The sequence below is a fragment of the Astatotilapia calliptera genome, chromosome 18 (genome assembly GCF_900246225.1).
Source record: "Astatotilapia calliptera chromosome 18, fAstCal1.2, whole genome shotgun sequence".
In the NCBI taxonomy this organism is placed as follows: domain Eukaryota; kingdom Metazoa; phylum Chordata; class Actinopteri; order Cichliformes; family Cichlidae; genus Astatotilapia; species Astatotilapia calliptera.
Genome location: NC_039319.1, coordinates 5,852,346 through 5,876,206, shown reverse-complemented (window position 1 = coordinate 5,876,206; position 23,861 = coordinate 5,852,346). Strand labels below are relative to the sequence as shown.

The window sequence follows — 23,861 nt, the reverse complement described above, 5'->3', positions numbered from 1 at the left end:
TGCACCTCAATAATAAACACGTATCGCGTTGTTCTGTTTTGCTTTAATAGGAAAAAGCAACGGCTGCCATCAGTTGCAAGATGACGATTACAAGAAGCAAAAATATGGTTGTAATAAAAGGCTCTCTCATTATGAAGGTCCACAAAACTTCCACTTCTTAATGTTATGCACACACAGGAGAACTCCTGTTTATGCATCTTTCACGTGTTATAAACACAACACATTTTTCTAATATAAATATATATGTATAATGTGAATGTGTGCACAGATGGCACAGTAACAACTCCTACCTGGTAGGTGGCGGTAGCATCGCTGCTTGTATCTGTTCCCAAATTGGTGAGCTTTTCTTTGATCTTGTGGTGGGAACGGTGCCGGAGGCAGTAGACCACGGTGGAGGCCAGCAGGACTCCAACGATACACAGGATTGACACGACGGTGAGAATGAGGAACTTGGTTGACTCTGTCTGGCTGTACTTGGTGGGGATCTGGTTGATCTGGCTTCCCTGTGTGCCACAAAAGAACAGATGAATTGGTTAATAAATTGCGTCTATTACTATTTTTATCTGCGGTGAGTGGTTCTCTTTGCAGCTCAATGGGTAGAGCGTGGTGCTGCCAATGTCAAGATAAGGGTTTTGATTCATCCACCCTGCTAAAAATGACTGCGGTCGTGATGGAAGCAGGTGCTTTTGGGAAGAAAAAAACCCCGCAGGGGTGTGAAGCTGTGTACCTAAGAGTGTGCATGCTTTCAGGTGATTTTACTGATCAGTCAGACAAGAGGAACTAATCTGCAAAATCATCTGGCAGAGTGTTTGATTGGAACAACCCTGCAGGCTCTCAGAGCTTCATGGCACATGGTCTGATACTCCTGGATTAAAGCAGCCACCAAAGAGGCCAAAACCCCCCCAAAACAAGTCACACTGGAATCCTTCGATTGACAAGATAATATAAGCGCGAATTATTTTTGCTACTAATCAGGGTTCCAAAATAATGCTTGTCTTTGCATGGGTAGATGAAAGTGTAAATCACACGGTTCTTTTCTTTCCTTTTTTGGAAACGCATAAACATGCATATCACTGCGCTCGATGAAAAGTATAATCACAAGCGTTTGTTCCACCATCTGTGCCCAGGAGTGCATAGAATGCATAAACTCCTGTTTAGTAAAGCATTCTGGATGTCTCTAGACAGCTCAACACCCCGCTTGCTATATTGGAGGAATTTTCTACCACCATGCTCAGAGGCAACAGACGTTCTGCTGTCTTGAGCAAGTGCCTCGCCAATTCCGACCTCAGCTGCAATTTAATCCAGCGTGAGAGAACCAGATCCTTCAGCAAACAACTAGAGATTAAAGATTTCTTTTCAACCAGTCAGCTGCTTAAGATAACACAATGGACACATACTGTATGATAAAAGTCTCTGTCTGAACTGCTTCACGAATGTGCAATCATTTGAGAGCGGAGAAGTAAGTCTTATTGAGCTGTTCATTATGAGCTGCAGCTCCGACTGCTGCTTGCTGTTCATTTTCAGACACCAGCGAGCTCCAGATAATGGGCCTGTTGCATTTTACCTGACTACTACTAGTTAACAATAGGCAACATAATTCCCCGTTATTACGCACAGCATAATGATCTTGCCAACAAAGAGCGAGGCAAGAACCAAAAGAGTAGAGCTACAAATTGCATAGCCAATGACAGGCCTGTAATTCCTCTTGACAAAGAATTATCAAAAGAAATCAATCGCAAAAACAGCTTTTCTTGACTTGTTCCTTATTTGGAACCATTTTTTTCCCCATTTCTTTGTCGCACAAAAGAGATTACCACTCATTTACGGGTACAAAAAATTCAAACGCTTGATGGTCCCAAGCACATAACTATGCTTATCGCTGCACTCATCATTAGTTTGTCCTAGCTGTAATTTTATGTTGCATATTAAGCTTGTTTAAAATTACTTTTGTATTCTGACAGAGAAAAATAATGATTTCAAAAAGAAAAAAAACAAAGGTTTTCTCAACCCTGGAGAAAGGCAGCTTGAGGGTGAAAAAAAAGGGAGGGGGCGGAAAAAAAAAATCCCTGTCCCTCAGTGGTAGAGGTCACGGAGATTAGGCGAGGTGTGGCGTGGTGAGTTAATGGAAAGGAGGCTTTGAAAGCAGCAGGGAGAAAAGGGGCAGTCCTGTCGGATCCCTCCTGCCTGCCTGTCAGCACAGAGAAGCCCTGAAACCCTGGGAGGTGGGAAAAGGACCGCTCTACCCTGTTAAAGATTGTTCTGGAATTCTTGTGAGGTTTCGGGGAGTGACCCCCACCCCACCGCCATCATCACTCGATAATGCACCCTCCCTTCATCGTTCCCCCCCACCCCGTGATTTCATTCATTGCTGCTGCTGCATTCAGCACCTAATAAAGAGTGCCCGCAAAAACACACACAATGGGGGACAACAGTTGTCCGATGCTTTGTGGGGTGTCCAATTTGCTTGGGGAGTTCTGAGCCATACTGTAAAAGCTGGTCGCATAGTAATGTGACGGCCCTGAAAAAAAAACAAAAAAAACAGCGGCTGTCTCCGAGTAAGGCTCTGAATTAAAGAAGAAAATATATATATATGTATGAGAAGTAAAAATTGTGATTCAGCTTTGAAGTACAGGGCACATTAAAGATTTATCTGCAAACTCAACTTACTATAGAGCCTGTTCATGAATCAGTAATGTAGGGAGTCTGTTTATATTACATTTATATGGCTGCTTGTCCTAATGTTGCATTACACATCTGCACGAGCAGATGCAATTGATTGTGGTTGGCTTGTGTATTTTTAATGTTTCTCCTCATTAATGCGCTTTTAATGTAAAAGATCGCGGCAAAAAATATCAGCCGTTAAGAAAGCATCATAAACAAAAGTAGCTGAGCAGTAGCCTGTATGCGTTGTGGGCTCGGCAAGCCCATTAATAATGCATTATTGCTGATTCCACATGCTTCCACTGCAATCATCTTTTGCAAAATGTATTTTTTTTTAAACCCGCGGATCAAATAACTTCATTTGTCATTTTACTCCCCGAGTCATCTCATTGTTTTGTCAAATTAAGTTTCATGGAGAGGGATTGCATCTTGCTTGGCTAGTAATGGCCCATAATTCAAGGCCCTAACTGTAACAGCTCAGTCATCTTTCACGGGACAGATGCCGGCGTTTCCAAAGCACACTCCCCACTCCGTACACACACACAGGCAGAGACGCACGCACTGATCCCACCTCCTCCCTCGGCCTCTTTATCATGGCTGCCTAGCATGTCTGTCTATTGATTCAAACAAATGTAGCCTGACCCCACCTGCTTAATCAAGTTTGGTTGCAGTTGTTAGTAACAGTAAAAGGGGGGTGGAAGAGTGTGTGTTGAGCGTAAGAGGGGGAGAGAGCGAGAGAGCGACTTGAGGGCGTATGACTTGTTAGTTCACAGCTATGAAAAACGAGCAGCCATTCTAGCCGAGCTGCAGCGGCAGATGTAGCAGAAATTTGCAATGAGTGAAAATCAAATGTTTGCTCAGGATGGGAGGTGGAACATTCACACATGAGCCAACGCATGCAGCCATTACTGTGAAAATGACTGTACAGCCTTTTCGGTAATATGCATTATGAAACTAAACACTTGCATTCGAAAGCTTGTACTCGATGTAAGTGTGTTACCTATATTGTACTGTATGTTTCCAGTAATAAGCGGCAATCTGCTCGTCTCTGCGGTTCTAAGGCCTTCATCGTTTCTCACTCCCGAGACTTAACCCTTTCAATCTAAGGTGAATTACAACCCAGCACATAGAAATGAAAGGAAATGTAAATTGGTTCACGTTGCTGGTGTGATTGTAGGTGAAAAAGGAATATCACTACGACTGTTGGGTTGAATCGCTGGACGGATTAAAACAGAAATTCAGGCTTTAATCTAAATCATTCCTGGCTCGGAAGTATTTTTCTCATGGTTCAGACAGACAAAGAAAAAAGCTACAGAAATCCTGTTTGTTTCTGGAAGTAAATCGGCCGTTCTGATCAAGACTTTTTGAGCGAGCGTCTGAACATGAAAGAAGAATGTTCTCTCCCCAAAGGCAGAGGGGAGATGGGAGTTCCTTTCATGCTTCCACTTCCATTGTCCATCTGCTCCCACAAAAATCGATTGTACTTGCAAATTCTTCATTTCACATAAGCAAATGTGGTTTGACATACAGTGTGCAGTGCCTCCTGACTATTTCTGAAAAGCATTAATGTAGCCCGTCAAGGATGCCGGCTGTCTGTCTGGCTGTAGACGCTGCTAGGTTCATCTCTTTTCAGCAAATATCAGACACACTCCCTGCAGACAGATAGGCGCCTTTACACAGGAGGGAAAAGAACAAAAAGAATAGCAGAACACCTTTGTTTTTTGTTTTTTTAATCACATGGTGAATTTCTTTAAGCAGTTTAGTGTTAAAATCTTACTTATGTGGGCAGCAGCCTAAATTCCATAGACTTACAATAATCTTCTTTGCAGCTGTTACTACTAAAACCTTACTTAAATCAATTAAGAAAATAGATTTAGGTTAACTCTCCTCAAAAATGTGAGTAAATCATTCATCGGAAAAACGAATGATTCTGGTCTTTGGTTTTGCGTGGACGTTTGGTGGTGGAGCGGTTAAGTCTCCTGGTCGGTATGAGTGTGACGGGGTGTATATGTGTGTGCGTGAATGGGGGTGTGGATTAGCCAGGCTTCCATAGACAAAAGGCAGATGGATTTGCACGGCTCCGGCTTATTCAGAATGGGTAAAAAAGGTCAGAGGGAGAGCGCCGGCCAGCTTTTGTTTTCCTGGACGACGACCGCTGTAGAAAAGATTTATCCCTCACCTCTGATTCATTCCGGGCCTTTGAAAAAGTTCAACCAGGGTTTCAAGAAAACCTTTCAGCAAACAAGCACAGAGAAACACATCATTCATGCACATGTATGCACGCACACACACACACACACATATAGCGGGATGTATGAATAAGTACATTTTTACTATGCGTGCATTGCAAGAAATATGACTACATTACATTTCATGTACTTACATCTGCCGGTGCACAGTTGCATGTATGTATGTCTTTTAACAACACACCCACACACTCTCAAACGCCGTGCACTGATGTCTGCACACTGCACGCACCCAAATTCAAATGCACCTGAGTCAAACTTTGCACAAAACAGAAAAAAATGATCCTTTGCTCGTATAAGCACCCACTTAAAAACCAAGCAACAACTCTATTCATTTCACCTCACCTTCACCGGATTAAACCGATTCTTCTGCGATATCACAAATTGCACACAAATTAGGGCAATCCTCGAAGATGAATATCACAGCATTAAAAAACAAAAAGAAAACAAACCACAAGGTTATTTAAAGTTCGCACTCCAGCAGTGCGAGGCGGCAGCTGAGCAAAATGAAAACAGCAGCAAATCCCATTAAACTGAATGTTATTACAATGTTACGGTGAGATGCAGCTGCATGAAGCCCCCTCGACCACGGTGCGCCGTCACTCACTGTCTAAACTCCACGGATACTCCCACTGCGCGTTCACCTTTAAAATATTCGACTTTCCGGGACAAATTTTAGGCAATTTTTAATCAAGCGAAGGAATTTCTATCGACACACTAGGTTCTAAATTAAACTGATGCAATATTGTATTTGAAAAACAATGTGTTTAAAACCAGGGCACACTCCTTCGTCTCTTTTAGAGAAATGACTGAAAAGAGCGACACCAGAACAGACCCATCATCTTTAATATTTCGCAAAGATTTGTGGGACAATTCGACAGCTGTGGGTACTGATTAAAATTAGCCCACATTAGCATGCAAAACAATTAAAACCTACCAAAAATCCATGGTGAGGTAATGCAACAGACACCTCCTCTTGCGTCTATTTCCCATTCCACTCCGGCTGCACGGACTCCACAGACTCAGAGACAGCATCATACCAAAGGAGGAGGAGGAGAGAGTCAGTGAGTTGGAGAGAGAGGGAGTTTCATCTCCTCCCATCATCTCCTTTCTCTCCTTTGGAAAAAAAGAAAAGAAAAGAAATTTCCCAGCTTTCTTTCCTCCCCCTCTTCTTTTTTATGCCATTAACCTCATCCCTTGTAAACAACAAAAAAGAAAAGAAAAAAAAAGGAGAAATGCACCAAAAGATTTCTCTCCTGTCTTCTTCCTGATGCAATTCAAGATACGTTTGGAGAGGAGATGACAGGAAAAGAGAGGAGAGGACGAGCAGCCTCCACTTCCAGAGGGAGGAATGATGCTATTTTTTTTAAGGAGAGAGAGACTACAAATGTGCTGTGGGGCTCCTCCTTATATTCTTCCCATCCCTCCCTCCATTCCCTGCCTGTCTACAGCACATGTCACCTCCCTTGTTGCCATGGCTACGGCTCCACATGTTGCCGACAGGAGGAGGAAGAGGAGAGGAAGAGGAGTTGAGGACAAGAGAGTAAAAAGGGAATGAAAAGAAAAGGGGGGAAAACGAAGAGAGGATTGAAAAAAAAAACCCGAACAGGACAGGAAGGATGAGGGAAGGAGGCAAAGGAAAGGGACGAGGCTGTAAGGAAAGGAGGAGAGGGAATAAAGGGGAAAAAAGCAGGACATTCCTTTTTACAAGTCATTCCGACTCGTGCTGCTTCTTAAAATCTTGTTTTCCTTCAATCAAATTAAAGTTATTCTGTAGATGTGGCGACATCGGTTTGCTTTCTGGGAACAAATGGAAATATCTTCAGGCACATCAGTCCTCTGCTGCCAAGAAACTGCTGCTCGATTCAAGACAATTCAGGCGACTAAAGATTTCTCTTTAAGCAGAATTATCTCCATGGGCAATGCAGTGTTTTCTTTCCCAATCTGACTTTAATAGGATTTTAGGACTATTGGAACTTGTTACTCGTAGAAGGGATTTAGGGCATAGTTAAAGGTAAAAAATGTGTAGATTTCCTTCCACTGAACTAAAAGATTTTTCTCTCACTCGTAAAAAAAAAAAAAAAAAAGTATTGATGTGTATGACTATTGACAGAAAGTGAGCTGTTTGTGCGGTATAACAAATAGAAACTGACAGCTTACTTGCAGTTTTGATTTAAATTGAAGGACCTGACTGTGACCTAACTGTTTGCATGTGAAAAATATTAGTTTTATTTAATACATTACCAAATATTTGCTCATAGCTTTGAAAAAACAATCACATACAGATTGATTTATGTCTTTCAGTTTACTGTATCCAGCTATTCTTCTTTCGTAATCATTGTTGGCGAGAGTGAAAAGGACTAACAGCTGCAGCGAACGTGGACCGTTACAGAATTAAGTTGGGAAGCTGTGTTTGTCAGCGTACTTGCATGTGTGTTTGTGCATTTGAGTCAGAATTTTTTTTTTCCTGATGTCAGATGTTTGTTGGGGTTTTTTGTCTGTGTGTGCGTGGATGGAAAATCAACAAACTTAACAGTGTTTGTAGCTTGAAAAAAAAATTAAAAAGAGAGGGCAAAGAGAGGAGATGCTGCCTAATGTAGTTGACAAGGTCCTTCCTGGGGAGCGTGTGTGTGTGTGTGTGTGTGTGTGTGTGTGTGTGTGTGTGTGTTTGAGTGTGTGTGTGGGGCTCTTCAGTTCATCTTTCTTTTCAGTCCCCCGCATCTCCTTCACATACACCCCCACACAATCTTTTGTCCTCCTTGGTGGCAGCTGGAGGTGGCAGGCAGCGGAGACCCTGCTCTCCTCTGTGTGCCGAGAGGGCTAGGAGGGTGGGGGCAGGGAGTTGCTTGGTGGAGTTTAGGGGGGGCTGACCGGTACCTCCCACCTCCCATCGGTCCAACTCTCGATGCTTTGAACGCAAGCAAAAAGAACTGGAAGTGACAAAGTTGGGGAGCTTTGGTGGCCTGTATTTGATTTCCTCTTCCTTTTTAGCAACATGAAAATCGCTTGCTGTTTTTCTGTTTTTGTTACACACACACACACACACACACACACACACACACACACACACACACACACACACACACACACACACACACACACACACACACACAATGCAATACTACCTGTTCCTGCATTTTATGTGTCTGCATCACAGTTTTAACATCAGGCCATAAGCAGAAGTGTTAATGTGTTAACTCTGAACTCTCAATCAAGCAGTTCCAACCTAGAGAACTTTGGTTAGTTTGGTCCACCTATTATGGGAAATACTTTCCCATAGCACCAAACAGCTGATACACTAACAGTGGGAGAGACAGACGCTTTTACTCAGGAGCGCGTGGAGGCCAAACATTTGCTCAAAGGAAGATAAATACATCCACTCAGATTATTCATGTGGCAACGTACTTGCTGGATATGTACATAGACATCTGTTTGCCAATATATTAACTCAGATGTGCACATATACTGTCATTATTTTTTCCACTTCCAGCTTAATACTGTAAATATTGATAATATTAATGTTATAAAATGTACTCAGAGCAAGCTACATTGTTATGGTACAATACAGTATATTTTTCTTGGTGAGTGGAGCGTCTCATGGTACATAAATACAAATAATACAGAAAGTGCTTTGAGATTTATTTAAATTGATAAATTATTTTATCTTTCGACTTAGATTGTTATGGATGTGTGATATGATTTTTTGTTACTTATGTGACTAAGAGCAGTATTAAGGTTTGGTTAAAAATGGGCGACCAAGAAGGAGACTCCTCCATCCAACCGGAAATAAATCTCAAGGTGTTGAAATGTTATGTTCCCACAGCTGAGAGTAAAGAAATTACAACAAAGCTGATATCTTGTCATAGTTGAAGAAAGATGCACTTTTTTCCATATTGACAAGACAGCTTCATGCTGTCTTGTCAATATGGATTTGTTGAATGTTGATTTGTTGATTTGTTGAATGCACATCCATAATGCAAATCTGCTTTTTGAACACATCCCAAAGGCGCTATATTAGACTGAGATCAGGCCTTTTGAGTACTGTGAACTCGCTGCCGTATTCAAGAAACCACTATCAGATGATCTGTGGTTCATAACATGAACTGTTGTCCTGCTGAAAGCAGATGGGTACACTGTGGTCATGAAGGGATGTACATAAATGAGTAACAATGCTCGGGTAGGCTGTGGTCTTTAAGCAATGCTCAATTGATACTAAAGGTCCTTTAGTATCAACTTTGAATCCTTTAGTAAAGGATTCAAAGTGCACCAAGAAAATATCCCCCACACCATTACAGCGCCACTAGTTGAACAAAGCAGCGATCTGCGCTTTCATTTCATTTATCCCGAATTCGGAGCCTACCATTTGAATGTCACAGCAGAATCTCTTCAGACCAGGCAACGTTTTTCCAGCCCTCTGTTGTCCAAGTCAGAAAATTATAGCCTCAGCTTCCTGTTCTTAGCCGACAGGAGGAGTACCTCTGCTGCTGTAGCCCATCTTTCGACCAAGATTTAATGAGTTCTTCTTTTAGAGATCCTCTTTTGCATACCTTGGTTGTAATGAGCGGTGGTTTGAGTTACTGTTGCATTCCTATCAACTCAAAGCTGTCTGGCACATCTCCTCCGACCTCTGACATCCACAAAGCACTTTCGCCCAGAGAGCTGCCACTCACTGGATATTTTTTCTCTTTCCATTTTAGGACTGTTCTCTGGAAAATTTAGCTTCCAGTACTAATGGTGAAGACAGTTAGCAGGAGCAGCAGAATTTACATCTGCTACCAAGTTAACTGTTTAGCAGAGGCGTAATTTTACCTCAGAGTTCTTTGCAATATCGCTTTCTTTTTTTCAGACTTGGACAACTCCCTGTGTTTAATTGCTTTTTGAAGATTGAATCTTTCTATTTCAAGGACTATGTTACTCTAACATTTGTTCACTGTTAACATTTTCACAAACTGAATGAAGGTGATTTTTTATTAAACCTGAAGTCTGTGTGTACATTTTATAAAGCAGCCTGAAAACAGGTAGCTGTGATTATCATGAAGACTTGTAAATGAGGTTATGAACACTCACTCAGCTGGATTTTATTTAGTTAGCAGTTATTCAGCAGCACCTTACAAGGCCACAGTTACATGCACATTAGTGTAAAGGGAGGTGCTGTGGGTGCTCTTCTTTACAAGGATCAGATTTATCTGAAAGGAGCACTGTACTCATACTGAATGGACTTCCTGGATCCTAGTTGCCATGCTGTTCTTTGCTGACGGAACAACTGGAACATGCTATCCTAGATTTCCGTGGATGACATAAGTAGAGGAAACATGCTGTTAAAAGGGGGAAATGGTGCTAGCTGGGTAGAAAAATTCAAACCATTTGGTAAAATTAGCAATTTTGTGTCCCAGATTCAAGCACAGAAATTCTCACAAGTGGGAATTTTTCCAAATTCAACAAGGAGGAAATGTCTTCTTAACATAACGCTTGGCAATCCTGTAGTGTCAAACCTGATGGTTGCAGACGCTTTTTGGCCACTTCTGCATCCTTTGAAGCTGGTTCATATTCTCTGCACCCCAGGTAAAATATAATGATAAAACAGCACATCAGATATGTTGTATATATTAAGATAAAGGAATTAAACTTTCAACCCAATTAAAGCCATTATAAATTATCTATTTAATACCAGTCAGGAAGGTATTAAATGAATTTTTCAAAATAAACGGAATCACGTGAAATAGTATGCAGAGTGTTTACGGATGAGAGGTGAGGTGCAAAAAAAAGTAAACCTTAGAACAGGCTTTTCCCCGCAGCACATCATGTAATAAATACAAAGAAATTGCAGCCGTTTACACTTACCGTATGTCTAAAAATGTATAGTTTCATGCATCGGTCATATGACTCGACTCCAGGTACACAACATCCAGCTGAAAACACTTCACACAAGTCGAGTTGCCCAAGATTCACAGAATTTACAGAAAATGTAAAAATTGTGTGATATATATCGTTGTCGGGACGATAAATGTCGGGATATGAGATTTTGGTCATATTGCACAGCCCTACATCACGTTACCTGTTAAAACAAGTGATCCTCGCAAGCATTTTAGATTTAAAGTGCCTGTTGGGCGCTGGCTTAGCTAAGTGCATTGAGCGGCCGACCACATGCTATATAGCCGGGTTTGAGTTCAACCTGCATCTACTCAGCTGAATGAGGCCTTGCAATGTTAATACTGGTAGCTAACTGCAGATATGTCTGAGACCAAATACTTACCCTGTGTTTGTAGTCCAACTGTTATTTTTAAAACTTCTCCCAGGATCCTTCACTGTGAACTTCACACCTGACCTTGCCCCGGTAGTTTTTAGTCAGAACTAACTATTTCGTTTTCTCCACTGCTCCTTTTGTTGGCTATAAATCGTAATTCGAGATTGCGAATTTGTTTGCACGACACTTCCACGGTGCTTTGCTGAGGTTTTAAGTTTTTTTTGTTTCTTTTTGTTGACATGTAAAATGAGAAGATTGATGGCGACCATTAAGATCTCTTCTCCGCATGAGACTACTTGACTTTATTCTCTCTGCTATCACTTGAAGCCTCACAGAACCCAGAGTGAGAAGTCCCCACTGTCATTAACTATGGATGAACAGAGGATTTTAGACCAACAATCTCCACATAATGAGCTCGGAAAACATCACTCAACTTGCAACCTTAAAAAACAGTCATGTCTCCCTCTTTGTGTGACGGCTTCAGAACGACACGGCCATCAACTCCGCCGTCAGCTCTGTCAGATGGTAACGACATCAGAGGCCATCATCGCCTGGATACTCACAAACAGCTTGTGTGATATTCAAACGGTCACCGATGGATACGAAATGAAAGGCTGTCTCTCATGTTGTTCAACAAAATGACAGCTCATTCAGCCCAGGACCACCAAACCATTGTCCTTTGTGTGGTGCAAGTATTTTGGATTCCTGTGACCCACCATTCTGCCCCCACATGCCTTGTCTTCAAGGATGGCACCCAAGACAAAAGAGCCATCATCTGCATGATATGGTAGCCCCTCAGCCCCGACGCCCCCTGGGACATAAATCTTCAGCATACAGTAAGCAAGCATAACATCTGGTCTGACTGACAAATAGACAGTGACAAAGTATTTCATACAGTTTGTGTTAAAGCAGCGATTGAAAACCTGCTAGTTGCACCAAAGAAAATGAGGATGTACCTTTCCAGTTCTGGGCAGAAAGGAGACCCAAACACACTCAATACTCTGAGGACTTTCCATCTTTACAATGAGCACAAAACAAAACAAGAGTGCAAGAAGCTCTGTTAAAATTTAAGGTAAATGCAGAGCAAAAAGTAACGGATGTAGCGCTTTGTAGCAAAACCATTAAAAAATAGTGACCCTATAGGCTTCATATGATGAAGTGCTTCATGCTTAACTCATTCACTGCCATTGACGTCTATAGCCGTCAATTGCAGTGAATGAGTCAATGGGTTTAACTCATTCACTGCCAATGGCTGGCAGTGAATGAGTTAACAGCAAACAACAGTGGCCACAATTTTTTTTTCCAAAGAGTGCATGAACCCAGACTTGACTGGGCTTTCTGTCCCCTTCATTTTTTATTTATTTATCCCCTTCCTCAGGATTTCACACACACACACACACACACATACACACACACACACTGCTCTGTCTTGTACCTTTGGCTAAGCTCACTTCACATGCTGGAAAATGGCTTGACAGCGGAGGCCGATGTAACTGTCTTCCTTCTGCAGTCAGAGGGGCGAGCATGAAACAATTCTCCTGACAGTCTTGACTGGAGCAGCATCACCATCAGGCGGTCTAAGTCTGCGAGCTCCGCTTCACCAGTCCAATCACACCACGAGAGTTTAAAGGCGCCATGTCCTGTATGCTGTTCCCTGCCGTTAAACAAGCGGAGACTGTCCTTGGCCATAAAACCGTCTGCTCATTTGTTAAAATATGTTTTCCTGGTAACTTGAACATGCTGGGACACCTGTGGCTAAAGCACAAATATATCTTTTTCCTCTGAAAACAGTAGCACTGGCATTTTATTGAAACATATGTTAACCTCCTAAGACCTGAACTCTTCCACAGCAACATTTTTAATTTCTCTTTGATATTTGGGCAAATTGGGATCCGATGAATGTAAAAACAAAGATATACCAGATATTTTTTTTACCTGATTTTTGTTTCTAAGAAAAATGAGTGCCACATATATGATATTCGTTTAAAATTTCGATAGACCAGTAGCAGTATAATGTCCTCGTAAGTGGATATCAGGACCTTGTAGAGCAAAATTGAGTATTTTGCTCTAGATAACCCAAAATGTGATGTCCACATATGCGGACGCCAGGTCCTAGGAGGTTAAACTTTCACCAACAGGCCAATGATACCCACTCAGTTATTGTTGTAATTGACTTAAACTAACTCCCTGGCAGAGCCCTTCGACTGCTGTCCCTGAATAACACTGCATCCGAAAGCAAGTCCAGTCCACTGAAGATATGACATAGTGCAAAGTGCTTACTGAAGGGACATTAAATGTGAATGTCACACAGGTTTGTGTATACATTGGTTTGCTTGTTTTATGTGTCCAAAATAAAAGGCTGTAAAGGTTGTAAATTAACTTCATGACTCACACACCAGACTAGAATTTGTTTCTACTGATTACAGTCAATGTTTTTTTTTGGAAACTTAACATTTAAACAACACAAAGACTATATGTGAAAAATAATTTTTGCTCCTGGGTTGAAAAGAGAAGAGAAGCTATGGTACATTAAACCTGCATTCTTTCTAATTCTGAGGAGGTGGAAACGCTGCTGATTTTAAAAAGAAGTCAGACTGTATGGATGTCTGTGAGACATCTCTTTCTTTCAACTATTTTACTCTTATTTAATACAGTTTATTTTGCAAACGATGGTCCTATTTAAAAGATATGTGCAAACATATCACAGAATGAGACCAAAGAAACATTTCTCTTTAGGTTCAGTTTTTCCGCCATTATGCATCCGTGTATACTCTCTGACTGGACACATCACAAACATGTTTGATGTTTCCATTTTTCTTGTCTGGCCCTAAATTCGATGCTAGATTCCTAAACTGACACATCAAAACTTTGAGAACACCTGCTTTAAGGTTTGCCCACCAAATGAATGATGAGTTCCTGCAGTATAAGAACGCACTGACTGATGACAATAATGCTAAATGATGTCTGGGTGCACTCGATGGACCGGAGAAACGACCACCGTTCTCCCTAACTAACCTAAATTCAAATATAAAGACTCTTTTTAATTTTAACTGTTTTTGTTTTTTTTACCTAAAACAAAAACATAACTTGCAGCCGATCTGCCTGAAGTCTAGAACCCATGGACATCACCAAATGTTGTGCTCCTCCCTTGAGTTGCTTTGCCTTCAGTTGGTGAGTTTTCCGAAATAAAAAGCATGCTCTATTATTACTGAGGTCAGTTGAATAACTTTGCAACTGAGGAAAATCTTAAGAAACTCTTAGGCTGCTTTTGCAGCATTTGGCTAAATCTCAGCAGAGCATGTAGCCCTGCACACTTCTATCAGCAGTCAGATCATCGACAAACCGTGGCCCTGTTCCACTGGCAGCCATACATGCCCATAGCACTGCCTCCACCATGTTAGACAGATAATGTGGTATTCTTTGGATCATGAGCCGTTTCTCTCCTCCTCCATACCTTCCTCTTCTCATCTGTTTTTCTCTCATCCTCTCATTTCATCTGTGATATTTTTTGTGGATTATTTTAGATGTTTTTAGGCAAAGTCTAATCTGAACGTCTTGGTGTTGAGCATAATTCTTGTAGATGCTCTGTACTTCCATTCATGAAGGCGTCTTTTGATTGTAGACTTTTCTTGACTAGGTTAGATGCTGTGAAGTAGTTTTTCTTAACTATGGAAATAATTCTGTCATCATCCTCTTTAGCCATCCTCTGGGGTCTTCCAGGCTTCTTGGTGTAGCTGAGTGTTGTTTTTTTTTAATGCACAGTATTGTTTATTCTAAACTTGAAAACTTTGTGTCTGTCTGATAGGTTTATTGGGGTTTTTGAGCCTAATAATAGCCTCCTTCACTTGCGCTAACATCTTTGGGTCTCATATTAAAATTATACTGAAACTACAGTGGACAGTTACAAAATACTAACTCAACACTTAAAAAAAACTTCAGATATTACGTCTACTTCCTTTGTGATGAAGCAGTAAGAGAACAAGCCTCACCTGGCCATAAAACTGCTTGATAGTCGATCGCCACATTCATTTTTAACTTTGAAGACAGAGGAATGTATAAAAATGCCTGTAAAACTTGAACAGTTTTTTGTAAAACCCCATCAATTAAAATTGTCTGTTTGCACTGCAACCACATATTGATTGATTTCCAGTCATACTGGTGATGTAGCACAGAGGCAAAACTACAAGATCTATGTCTTTGTTTCAAACATTAAAAAGGGCGATGTACAAGTCTTCATCTACAGTAAAATGCAGCTCAGCACTGAATAATTTGGTTGTCTGTTTGCTGTTTGTCACTTCTGGTGCAAATGAGCTGCACAAAAAGCAGTGAGGCATCCCACCGGCACAGTCCACTATCTATACTGCGGTTCTGCATAAAGAAAACAATTCAGTTTTGTGGTTGTAATGTATTCCACCAGATTTTGTTGCAGAGATGGCAAATAAAATCACTGATACACCATGCCCTCTCACAGATATCTTTTATCTTCAGAGGTTGTGACCGCAGCAGAGCTCCAGACTACTTTCACCAACTCGATCTGACCAGTTTAGTGCTGAGTGCGTCTGCCACCTGGCTGAAGAAGCAGTGGCATTTTGAAAAAAGCCTGCTTTTGTCTGAAAGCCCAGAGAAATGTTTTCTGTTTCCCTGCCTCCTCAAAAATCAAATGGATTTTCTTTTTGCAGCAGAGGAATGAAGGGAGGGAGCGAGGAATGAAGGAAGGGGGGGAAAAGAGGGAAAAGGATGGATGGATTCCTTTCAACCATCACCTTTATCAGCCATCTTCTCCTCTGTGAAGGAGGATGCCTCAGAGCTCTGCAAAATAAATTGAGGGTTATTTTCTTATGAGATGCAGACTGAGGGGAAGGTGATAACAATGACTTTTCGCACGTCATTAAAGTCGTTTTTACATCTGCTTGTGGGTCCCAGCGGATTGTTTTCTTCCCTCAGTGTGACAAATAAATATCTGATAGATGTTCAGCACTGCCTGATGTGCTGTACAGCACTAGGCCTGCAGCCAACATGGAAGGTTACTGTCACTGTTGTAAAATTAAAGGTGCTTTCACAAAAGTACATTTAGGACGTTCTTCAAAGGCCTCTGATCTGCACTTTCTCAGCATTGTCTTGATTTGCATCCAGCTGCATTTTATAGGACTTCTCCTGCCAGCGGTCAGTGTTTTTTTGACTCCTCCCTCAGTATGATGAAATATTTGACTGCAATTCAGAACGTTTCTGATCTCAGTGCCCTTTCTCAGTTCAGTGGATGGTGCTAATGCAACTAAAACGAAAAGTGTAAATTAATTAATGGAACTTTGGACAGCTAACAACTATATAAATAGATGACACAAAGGGAAAGACAACAACTAAGACGATTGTGCTTTCCCCCCAACACACTGCCTGGGATGACTAATGTTAAATAGCTTAAACAACATGTGACTTTCTTTGTGACAGTTTTAGACATATTTCACCTGAGTTCATCAGTGAGACCCTGATAGTAATTTTCTCCACCAGATTTCTTCCTAATATAAATAAATCTCGCGTGAATAAGTGTTCTCAGATGAGTAATTACATTATAGTTACAATTGTTGTAATTGTTGTTACTTGTGTTACAATAGTTCTTAAATTATCTGCACGCTGGGCTCACAGAAAGAAAAAAAACATCAAACAAATGTTTTTTTCTTCTCTTCCTGCAGACTTATGGTACAATCAGCTTCAGTTTATGTGCAGTAGGAGGCAATAGTGGAGCGGTACAGAGATGCAGCTTGTGGGGAGTGGAGACAGGACATTATTTTTTACTGTATTGCAAAAAAGGACAAGGGCATAAATGGGAAAGTGGAAATTGCATCCAGGACAGAAACCACCATGTTGCTAACAAAACATCAGCTCTTTACAAGAATCTGACAGACAGCATGCTAATGCTAAGCTAGCCAAGAATCCAGCGTGACTTTATAGCTGAGAGAATGCCGACCCCAGCCCAGCAGCCAGACCCTGAACTTCAACAGGTAACAGAAGGAGTGAAGAGCAGTCAGGCTGCAGACTTCGTTTCTACCTACTCATGTTTCTAAAGAAGAATCGCTGTGGCGATCGCTTCGAAGTCACTTTGTGCTGGTTTTCATTTTTGCTTTGTGCTGTCGGCTTTGTTTTCATATCTAAATATGAAGACAAAGATCATAAGTGTGTCCTCATTAGGATAGGGACTTGTGCTGCTGTGTGCATTGTTAACTGGTAATTATGAGACAATGAATTCCAGGTCAATTTACAGAGCAAGAAAGTAATGCACATACATGCCAAACCTCCCGATTTTTCCTGGAGAATCCCAAATTTCAGTGCCCCTCCCAAAAATCTCCCAGAGCCACCATTCTCCCCAATTTCTCCCAATTTTCCACCCAGACAACAAAATTGAAAAACCATATCCCAGATTGGCCCAGCCAATTCCAGCTTCCAACAATGGCTACTACTACTGCAGCTACTTAGTTTTAATATTACTCTTATTACTCTTTCTGGGTCACAAAATAAACTTTTAACATATTTTCAGGCGAGAATGTAGCTGTGTAAACTTCAAATATCTGAGCCGTGGAGAACAGCAAACTCCCGGCACATCGTTTTCAAACCCCCGCGGCCTTTCGCTACTCAGGCTAAACATGATATATAAGTCACTTAAATAACTTAAACATGTTATTGTTTGGCCTTTTTCAGTGTTTTATTTGTTTGTGAGTAAATCAGTTTGGCTGAGATTAAAATTATTAGATTAAAACTTTTTTTTTTATTAGTTTTTTCTGTTTTCACAAATAGTACATAATTAGATAACATAATAAAGTGTACAATTCAGAACCAAAAATAAATAAATAAATAATAAACAAAACCAAAACAAACAGACTGATAACTAGGCACAGAACACCAGCTCAGTTCCATCTAAAAAATAAATAAATAAATAAAGAGAGAATACAATACAGTACAATACCTGTGGTCCCAGTATTACGCTGCAGTTTGAACACTCAAGAGAATCCTTGTAACATAATATTAGAAACATCAGGTTCCACATAGTTCAAGTATGGTTCTCACACCTTAAAGAATTGATCTGTTTTTGAGTGCAGTATACATGTAAGATATTCCAATGGCACTTGATCCAACACTACTCTTTGCCAACCTTTAACAGTTGGTGCTTTTTCATAAATCCATTGGAGTAGTATATTCTTCCTTGCCGCATAGGTGAGAACACAGTACAATCTCCTATTATTCTTGGATATTAATCGCCGGCTGGGGAGACCCAGTATGAGAGACCATCTCCAATTCACAACCGAAAATCTTCTCCATTTCAGATAACACATTAGACCAATATTCTTGCAATTTCAAACATGACCAGAAGCTGTGAGTTAGGGTAACAATTTCTGTCTTACATTTGAGGCACATGGGTGAAAGGGTAGGATTATATTGATGTCTGCGAAATATGGATATATGCATTCTGTGTATGATTTTTAACTGCATTGCTTTAAATAAAACTTTATTAATCCCTCAGGAGGGTTCCTCCTTGGTTTTCACACAGCTGAATAAACGTCAAACAGAAAACTGATTAAACAGAAGTGTGGGATAGTCGAGAATTTACGCCAGCGCCCAGTTATATTTTTAAACAGCAAGGAGCAGACGGCTGAGTTTCACTCCACCGAGAGAGATTGTGACATAATTCTGAAGGTTAGACCGTCCAATTTCACAGTCTCTCATTTCCGGTCTACTCGGCTTTCGGAGGACCCGGCCCACTTAGACCGCAAAGGCCGAGTCCTCAGGTTGATGCAGGTAGATGCAGCCTCTGAATTTGGACACCTCCGCTGTTTCTGGCCAGACAATAATAACTGTGACATTCAACTTATTTTATCCGATAAATAAACATAGTAAAATTCAAGTTTTGTGTGTGTATGTGTGTGTGTGTATATATATATATATATATATATATATATATATATATATATATATATATATATATATTTATGCATTTGTATACCACTCTCCCCCCCAACAGACCTAATTCTAAGGTCTAACACTAACAAGACTAACAAGTAATGTCTAATACATTACCTTTATGAAGAATAGCCCCAGTTATTGTGGCTGCCTCTGAGTAATAATTCAAATAAAACTGATATAAACACATCTGTCGGCTGGTTACTTTATTAGTGGGTCTAACACATCTGTAAATCTAAATCACTGAATTGAATATATAAACACACAAGGCTGCAAACACCCACATACACATAAGGCTTCATACTATTGCACCATTGTGTGCATGTGTATGTGTGTAATACCTGTGTGCTGCCGTTGGGCCCAGATTAGCTTGTTAAAATAGAGCAGCACCGTTAGCGTGCACGTCGCTTCAAAGCCGAGAAAAGGCTGTTGATCAAGGTGAATGCTACGCTTGTCGCCTTGCCTCTCCCTCACATTCAATCACCCACACGACCTCCTGCTGCCTGCCTGTGTGTGTGTGCGTGCTGCTGCGTGTGCGAGGACCTGATAGCATGTGTAACCAGTATGTCTTGAACAAGTTTGCCAGTTTGTGTATCCATGTGAGGAAGGGTGAGGAGTTGATTAGGAAGTGTGCGGTCGGGGTGAATTTGTATTTCCAATGCTGTGTGCTGGAGTGTGTGACTTTTGTGTTCATAGAGATATTATGACTGCATGTGTGTCTATGTGCATTTTTTCCAGCACTTATTTCCCTTTTCAACAGTCAGCTCAGTGGCCCTGAAATATCCTCGCAAAAACCACAAGACTTATAGTGAAAAGGGGCTGATTCTGAAGTTCTTTCAGAGACTGTTTGAGGGATTTGTCAGCAAATAAGATGAAAGGAAGCAAAACCTTGAAGCTAAATGAGCAGCAACCAAAAAGGACGACTGATTATAACTTCACACCATTGGTGGGATAGAGAGATGGAGCAAAACAGTGTGTTAATCCATTTAAAACTCATGTTGGACCACACACACACACACACACACACACACACACACACACACACACACACACACACACAAAGACCAAACAATAAAGCCATGCATGTATTTTTGTTTCACTGCAGTTGCAATGGACAGCATGTTGGGCAAGGCTTAGCACTGTTGCTTCCCAGGCTGAATCCAGGCCAGCTGGGGCATTTCTGGGTGGAGTTTTTGGAGTGGAGTTCTCCCTGTGCTTGGATGGGTTCTCTCCAGGTAGTGTACTCCAGCTTCCTCCCATAGAGATTGGTTACCAGGTGTGAATGGTCGTCTGTCTCTGTGCTAGCTCTGTGACACACTGGTGATCTGTCCAGGGCGTAACCCACCTTTTGCCTCACGACAGCTGGGACAGGCTCTGCCTATCTCTGGAATGAGCTTGTTTTGGTCAGAGGGGAATTTGGGGGCTTTGAGGTCGGTTTATTGTTTTGGGTTCTTTTTTGCCTTCCAGCAATTTTAGGTGAGTGTCACATGTCAAAGTCTAAGCTTCATGAATATGAGCACCAGTGTTTCCCAGTACTACACTGCAAGGCAATGAGATGATCAGCTGTGTTCTGTTCCCTCCCTGTGTTAATGTTCTGGCTGGTAGTTCAAATAAAACAGGCGCAGTGCTCGTTTTATGTGACACTTCTGCTCTTGTCTTGATGTTCTCTTATGTAATTTTAAAAACAAACAGCTTGGCCTTCGGGGTTATGATCACCTTCATTTGCTACCTACCAAACATCTGAAAATGGGCTTTCTGTCTGGCCTAATATTTATTTACTACAAGCTTTCCTGTAATGCATACTTATATTCCTCAGCTGAGCCCAGCACAGGCAATAATGCACCGTGCAAAAGCTAGCATGGTGCCATTAGCTGCACTTGGAATATTAAATACATGTGACCCAGAGAGCACATATTACAGAATAGCAGTGGCCAAGCCTGAGGGGATCGTTGTTTCTACGGTGAACTGGATTCTCGGCAACAGCACTTAGTCTCCATTCATCAAGTCATTTCTTGTTTTCCCAAGCAACCAAAAAACAGGGGCAAGGTCACAATTTTCACAACAGGAGTAGGGAAAATAAGAACAATATATTTAACAAAACAACCTTGCATAATTATTCATCATTAGTTGCCCCCCATCAGTCTAGCCCTTGTCATTGTCATGACAACAATCTCCTGTGCCTGAATCCTCCCTTGCACCTCCCACTGCATCCCACTCGCCCTCAACTGTGAAACATCAGTGGGACAGCCTTCTGACTAAACATCGCCATCAGGCATTTCTCTGGCATGCAGGAGAGCTGCTCGAAACTCACACGTCCTGCTCATCGCTGAAGGCCATGTTCCTTACATTCTTACACTGTGACCCAGCATGCCACTATGAAAGTAATGTGAATTCAGACCAAAGGGCATCCATCAACTTTTCTCCATTCTTTAAATAAACAATATCAGCTAGAAGCTACAGTGCATCTGAGCCAGCAGCAATCGTGTCCACGAGGCCGGTGGATAAAAAATAGCTAGAATGGAAGTGAATGAAGCCCTTCCATGTAAAGTCTCCATGCTTATCTCAGTGCAAGGCAGACTTTTAAAAGATACTCTTAATCTCAAGAGCGTCACTTCCTTCTTAAATATTGGTTTTAAAATAGCATGTTTATTGTGAGTGTCGCATGCATGACAAAAAATCTGTAGCTGATGTGTGGACCGTTGTTGGTTGATATGTACTCGACCATGAAAGAGGGCAGGATCTGTGAATACATGCATGCAGTAATAGGTCATATATTGATTAATAATTATATATTTGTAATACAGTGGTCCCTTGTTTATCGCGGGAGTTACGTTCTAAAAATAACCCGCGATAGGTGAACTCGGCAAAGTAGCCAGCTTTATTTTTTACAATTATTATAGATGTTTTAAGGCTAAAACCTCTCACTACACACTTTATACACTTTTCTCAGACAGGCATCGACATTTTCACACTTTTCTCTCTTGTTTAAACACTCAAGTTCAAACCTTCGTAGAAAAATAAGTCCAGTATAGAATGAAACCAAAGGCACCCGCAGGTCCCTTTGACGGTGCAAAACGTTTCGTCGACATTGTTGTGTTTGTTGGAGAAAACTTACAAAGATACAGTACAGCTCTTAAGAGTCAGTCTGCTAGCGATCGAAGATTTATGTAGACTTGACAAGCTGAACGCATTCCGTACTGTACAGGAGACACGGCACAGGGGAGATTGATTGACAATGTTCTACAGCCAATCAGGACGCAGAACACAACGCGCTGTAAAAAAGAAAAAAAAAAAAACATGCAAAATTGCACAAAAAAAATCCACGAAACAGCGAGGCCACGAAAGATGAACCACGTTATAGCGAGGGACCACTGTATACAACATGTCATCAGAATGTAATTGTTATTTTCTATTTACCAAATTTCAGTTATGTGTAAATTTTCAGTTTATTTCCAGTGGTTATCATAGAGTGTTATGATAAATGTCATGAGATAATTACAACTGAAGACAGTAATTATAAAAATATATTCCTATATTAATTATGGTATGTAAGGCTTTAGTGTGCGATCCAGTGTATCTGACATGAATATTACATCCAGCTTAGATGTCTGCTTAAAAGTAATAGATCATAACAGAAGTTATAATCTTTGTGTCCCACATGGTTCAGTAAAGCTCCTTCATGGTTATCAACAGAGAAAAATGGTTTCGTTTGGATGTGAAAGCGAAGCAGGAAGAAGATTCCAAATCATCTAGTTTACTGTATATGTGAGCTAACTATCAATAAACTGTCATTTGTTAAGATTAGACTATTCAAAACTCTGTTCTCTACACTATATCCTTAAATAGCTTTACTTTTACATACATCCTGTACACATTTTCCCAAAAAATAACCTACACTAAGAAGTAAGAGAATAAGCAAAGCTGTAGGTGAGATCAAAACTTGAGCAGGAGGAGGCCAGTGCAGAAGCAACAAAACACATCAAAAACCAAGTATGGAAGTTGAAAATAGGCAAAAGTATTTGTGTGTTCAAAGAGAATACACCTGAGAATACTATTAAAAAAACCTCATGTGGGAGAAAAAGGTAGTTTCTGCAACACAGAAATATTCTAGATGTTGAAACATGTTTGTTACACAGAAATTACATCATGAAGCAATGATGTCACCTGTAACCCCAAATGTGCCGGATGAATGAGAAGCGTGGCAACGAAATGAAATGAATCAATCCACTAATTGCAATACTAATGCCCCTGAATCCTCCCCTTAATTAAACCAACAATTTGTTTCTCTGATAACAACAGTGAGGACCATCGATTCAGAGAAGCCAGTGAAAAATTGGCTGCACTTCAGTTGAACTACTTAATGTATGAAAGATTCAGGATTTTTAAACAAAGACTACATATGTGGTCCTCTGAGATCTTCTAAGGTCAGTCGGGCCCAGAAAAGGCCCCGTGGCCAAAAGTACCGCACAGTTTGGATGTGTATAGCTGTATGGATGGCAAATAAATCTGCAGTTAAAATGTTAAAAATTGACAGACTTGCAACAACAATGCTGAAACCTCATCTTTGACCTGGCTATGCACTGGGAATCCCTTTTTCATGAACTGGCCTTCTGTTCCTTTGAAAGCAGAGGGAAGGAGCTGTGGCAGAGAGCCAGACTGCCAGGCTTGCCCTTCTCCTCCTCCCCGCCCCAGCGTCCTGCCCAGCACTGTCACCAAGCTCATGGTGTCCTCGCTGTGTCCTGACTTAAGGTAACGGCTCCAAT

At 41.1% G+C, this 23,861-nt stretch overlaps 1 protein-coding gene across 2 annotated transcripts in view; it reads right to left on the bottom strand.

Moving 5' to 3' along the window:
• LOC113010403 (receptor-type tyrosine-protein phosphatase N2-like) overlaps positions 1 to 23,861 on the bottom strand; it is a 233,130-nt gene that overhangs the window by 54,903 nt on the left and 154,366 nt on the right. For both annotated transcript variants that reach the window (XM_026149408.1, XM_026149409.1), the window contains one exon: positions 291 to 503. In XM_026149408.1, coding sequence (XP_026005193.1) covers positions 291 to 503 — 213 coding nt within the window. The remainder of the gene's footprint in view (positions 1 to 290; positions 504 to 23,861) is intronic.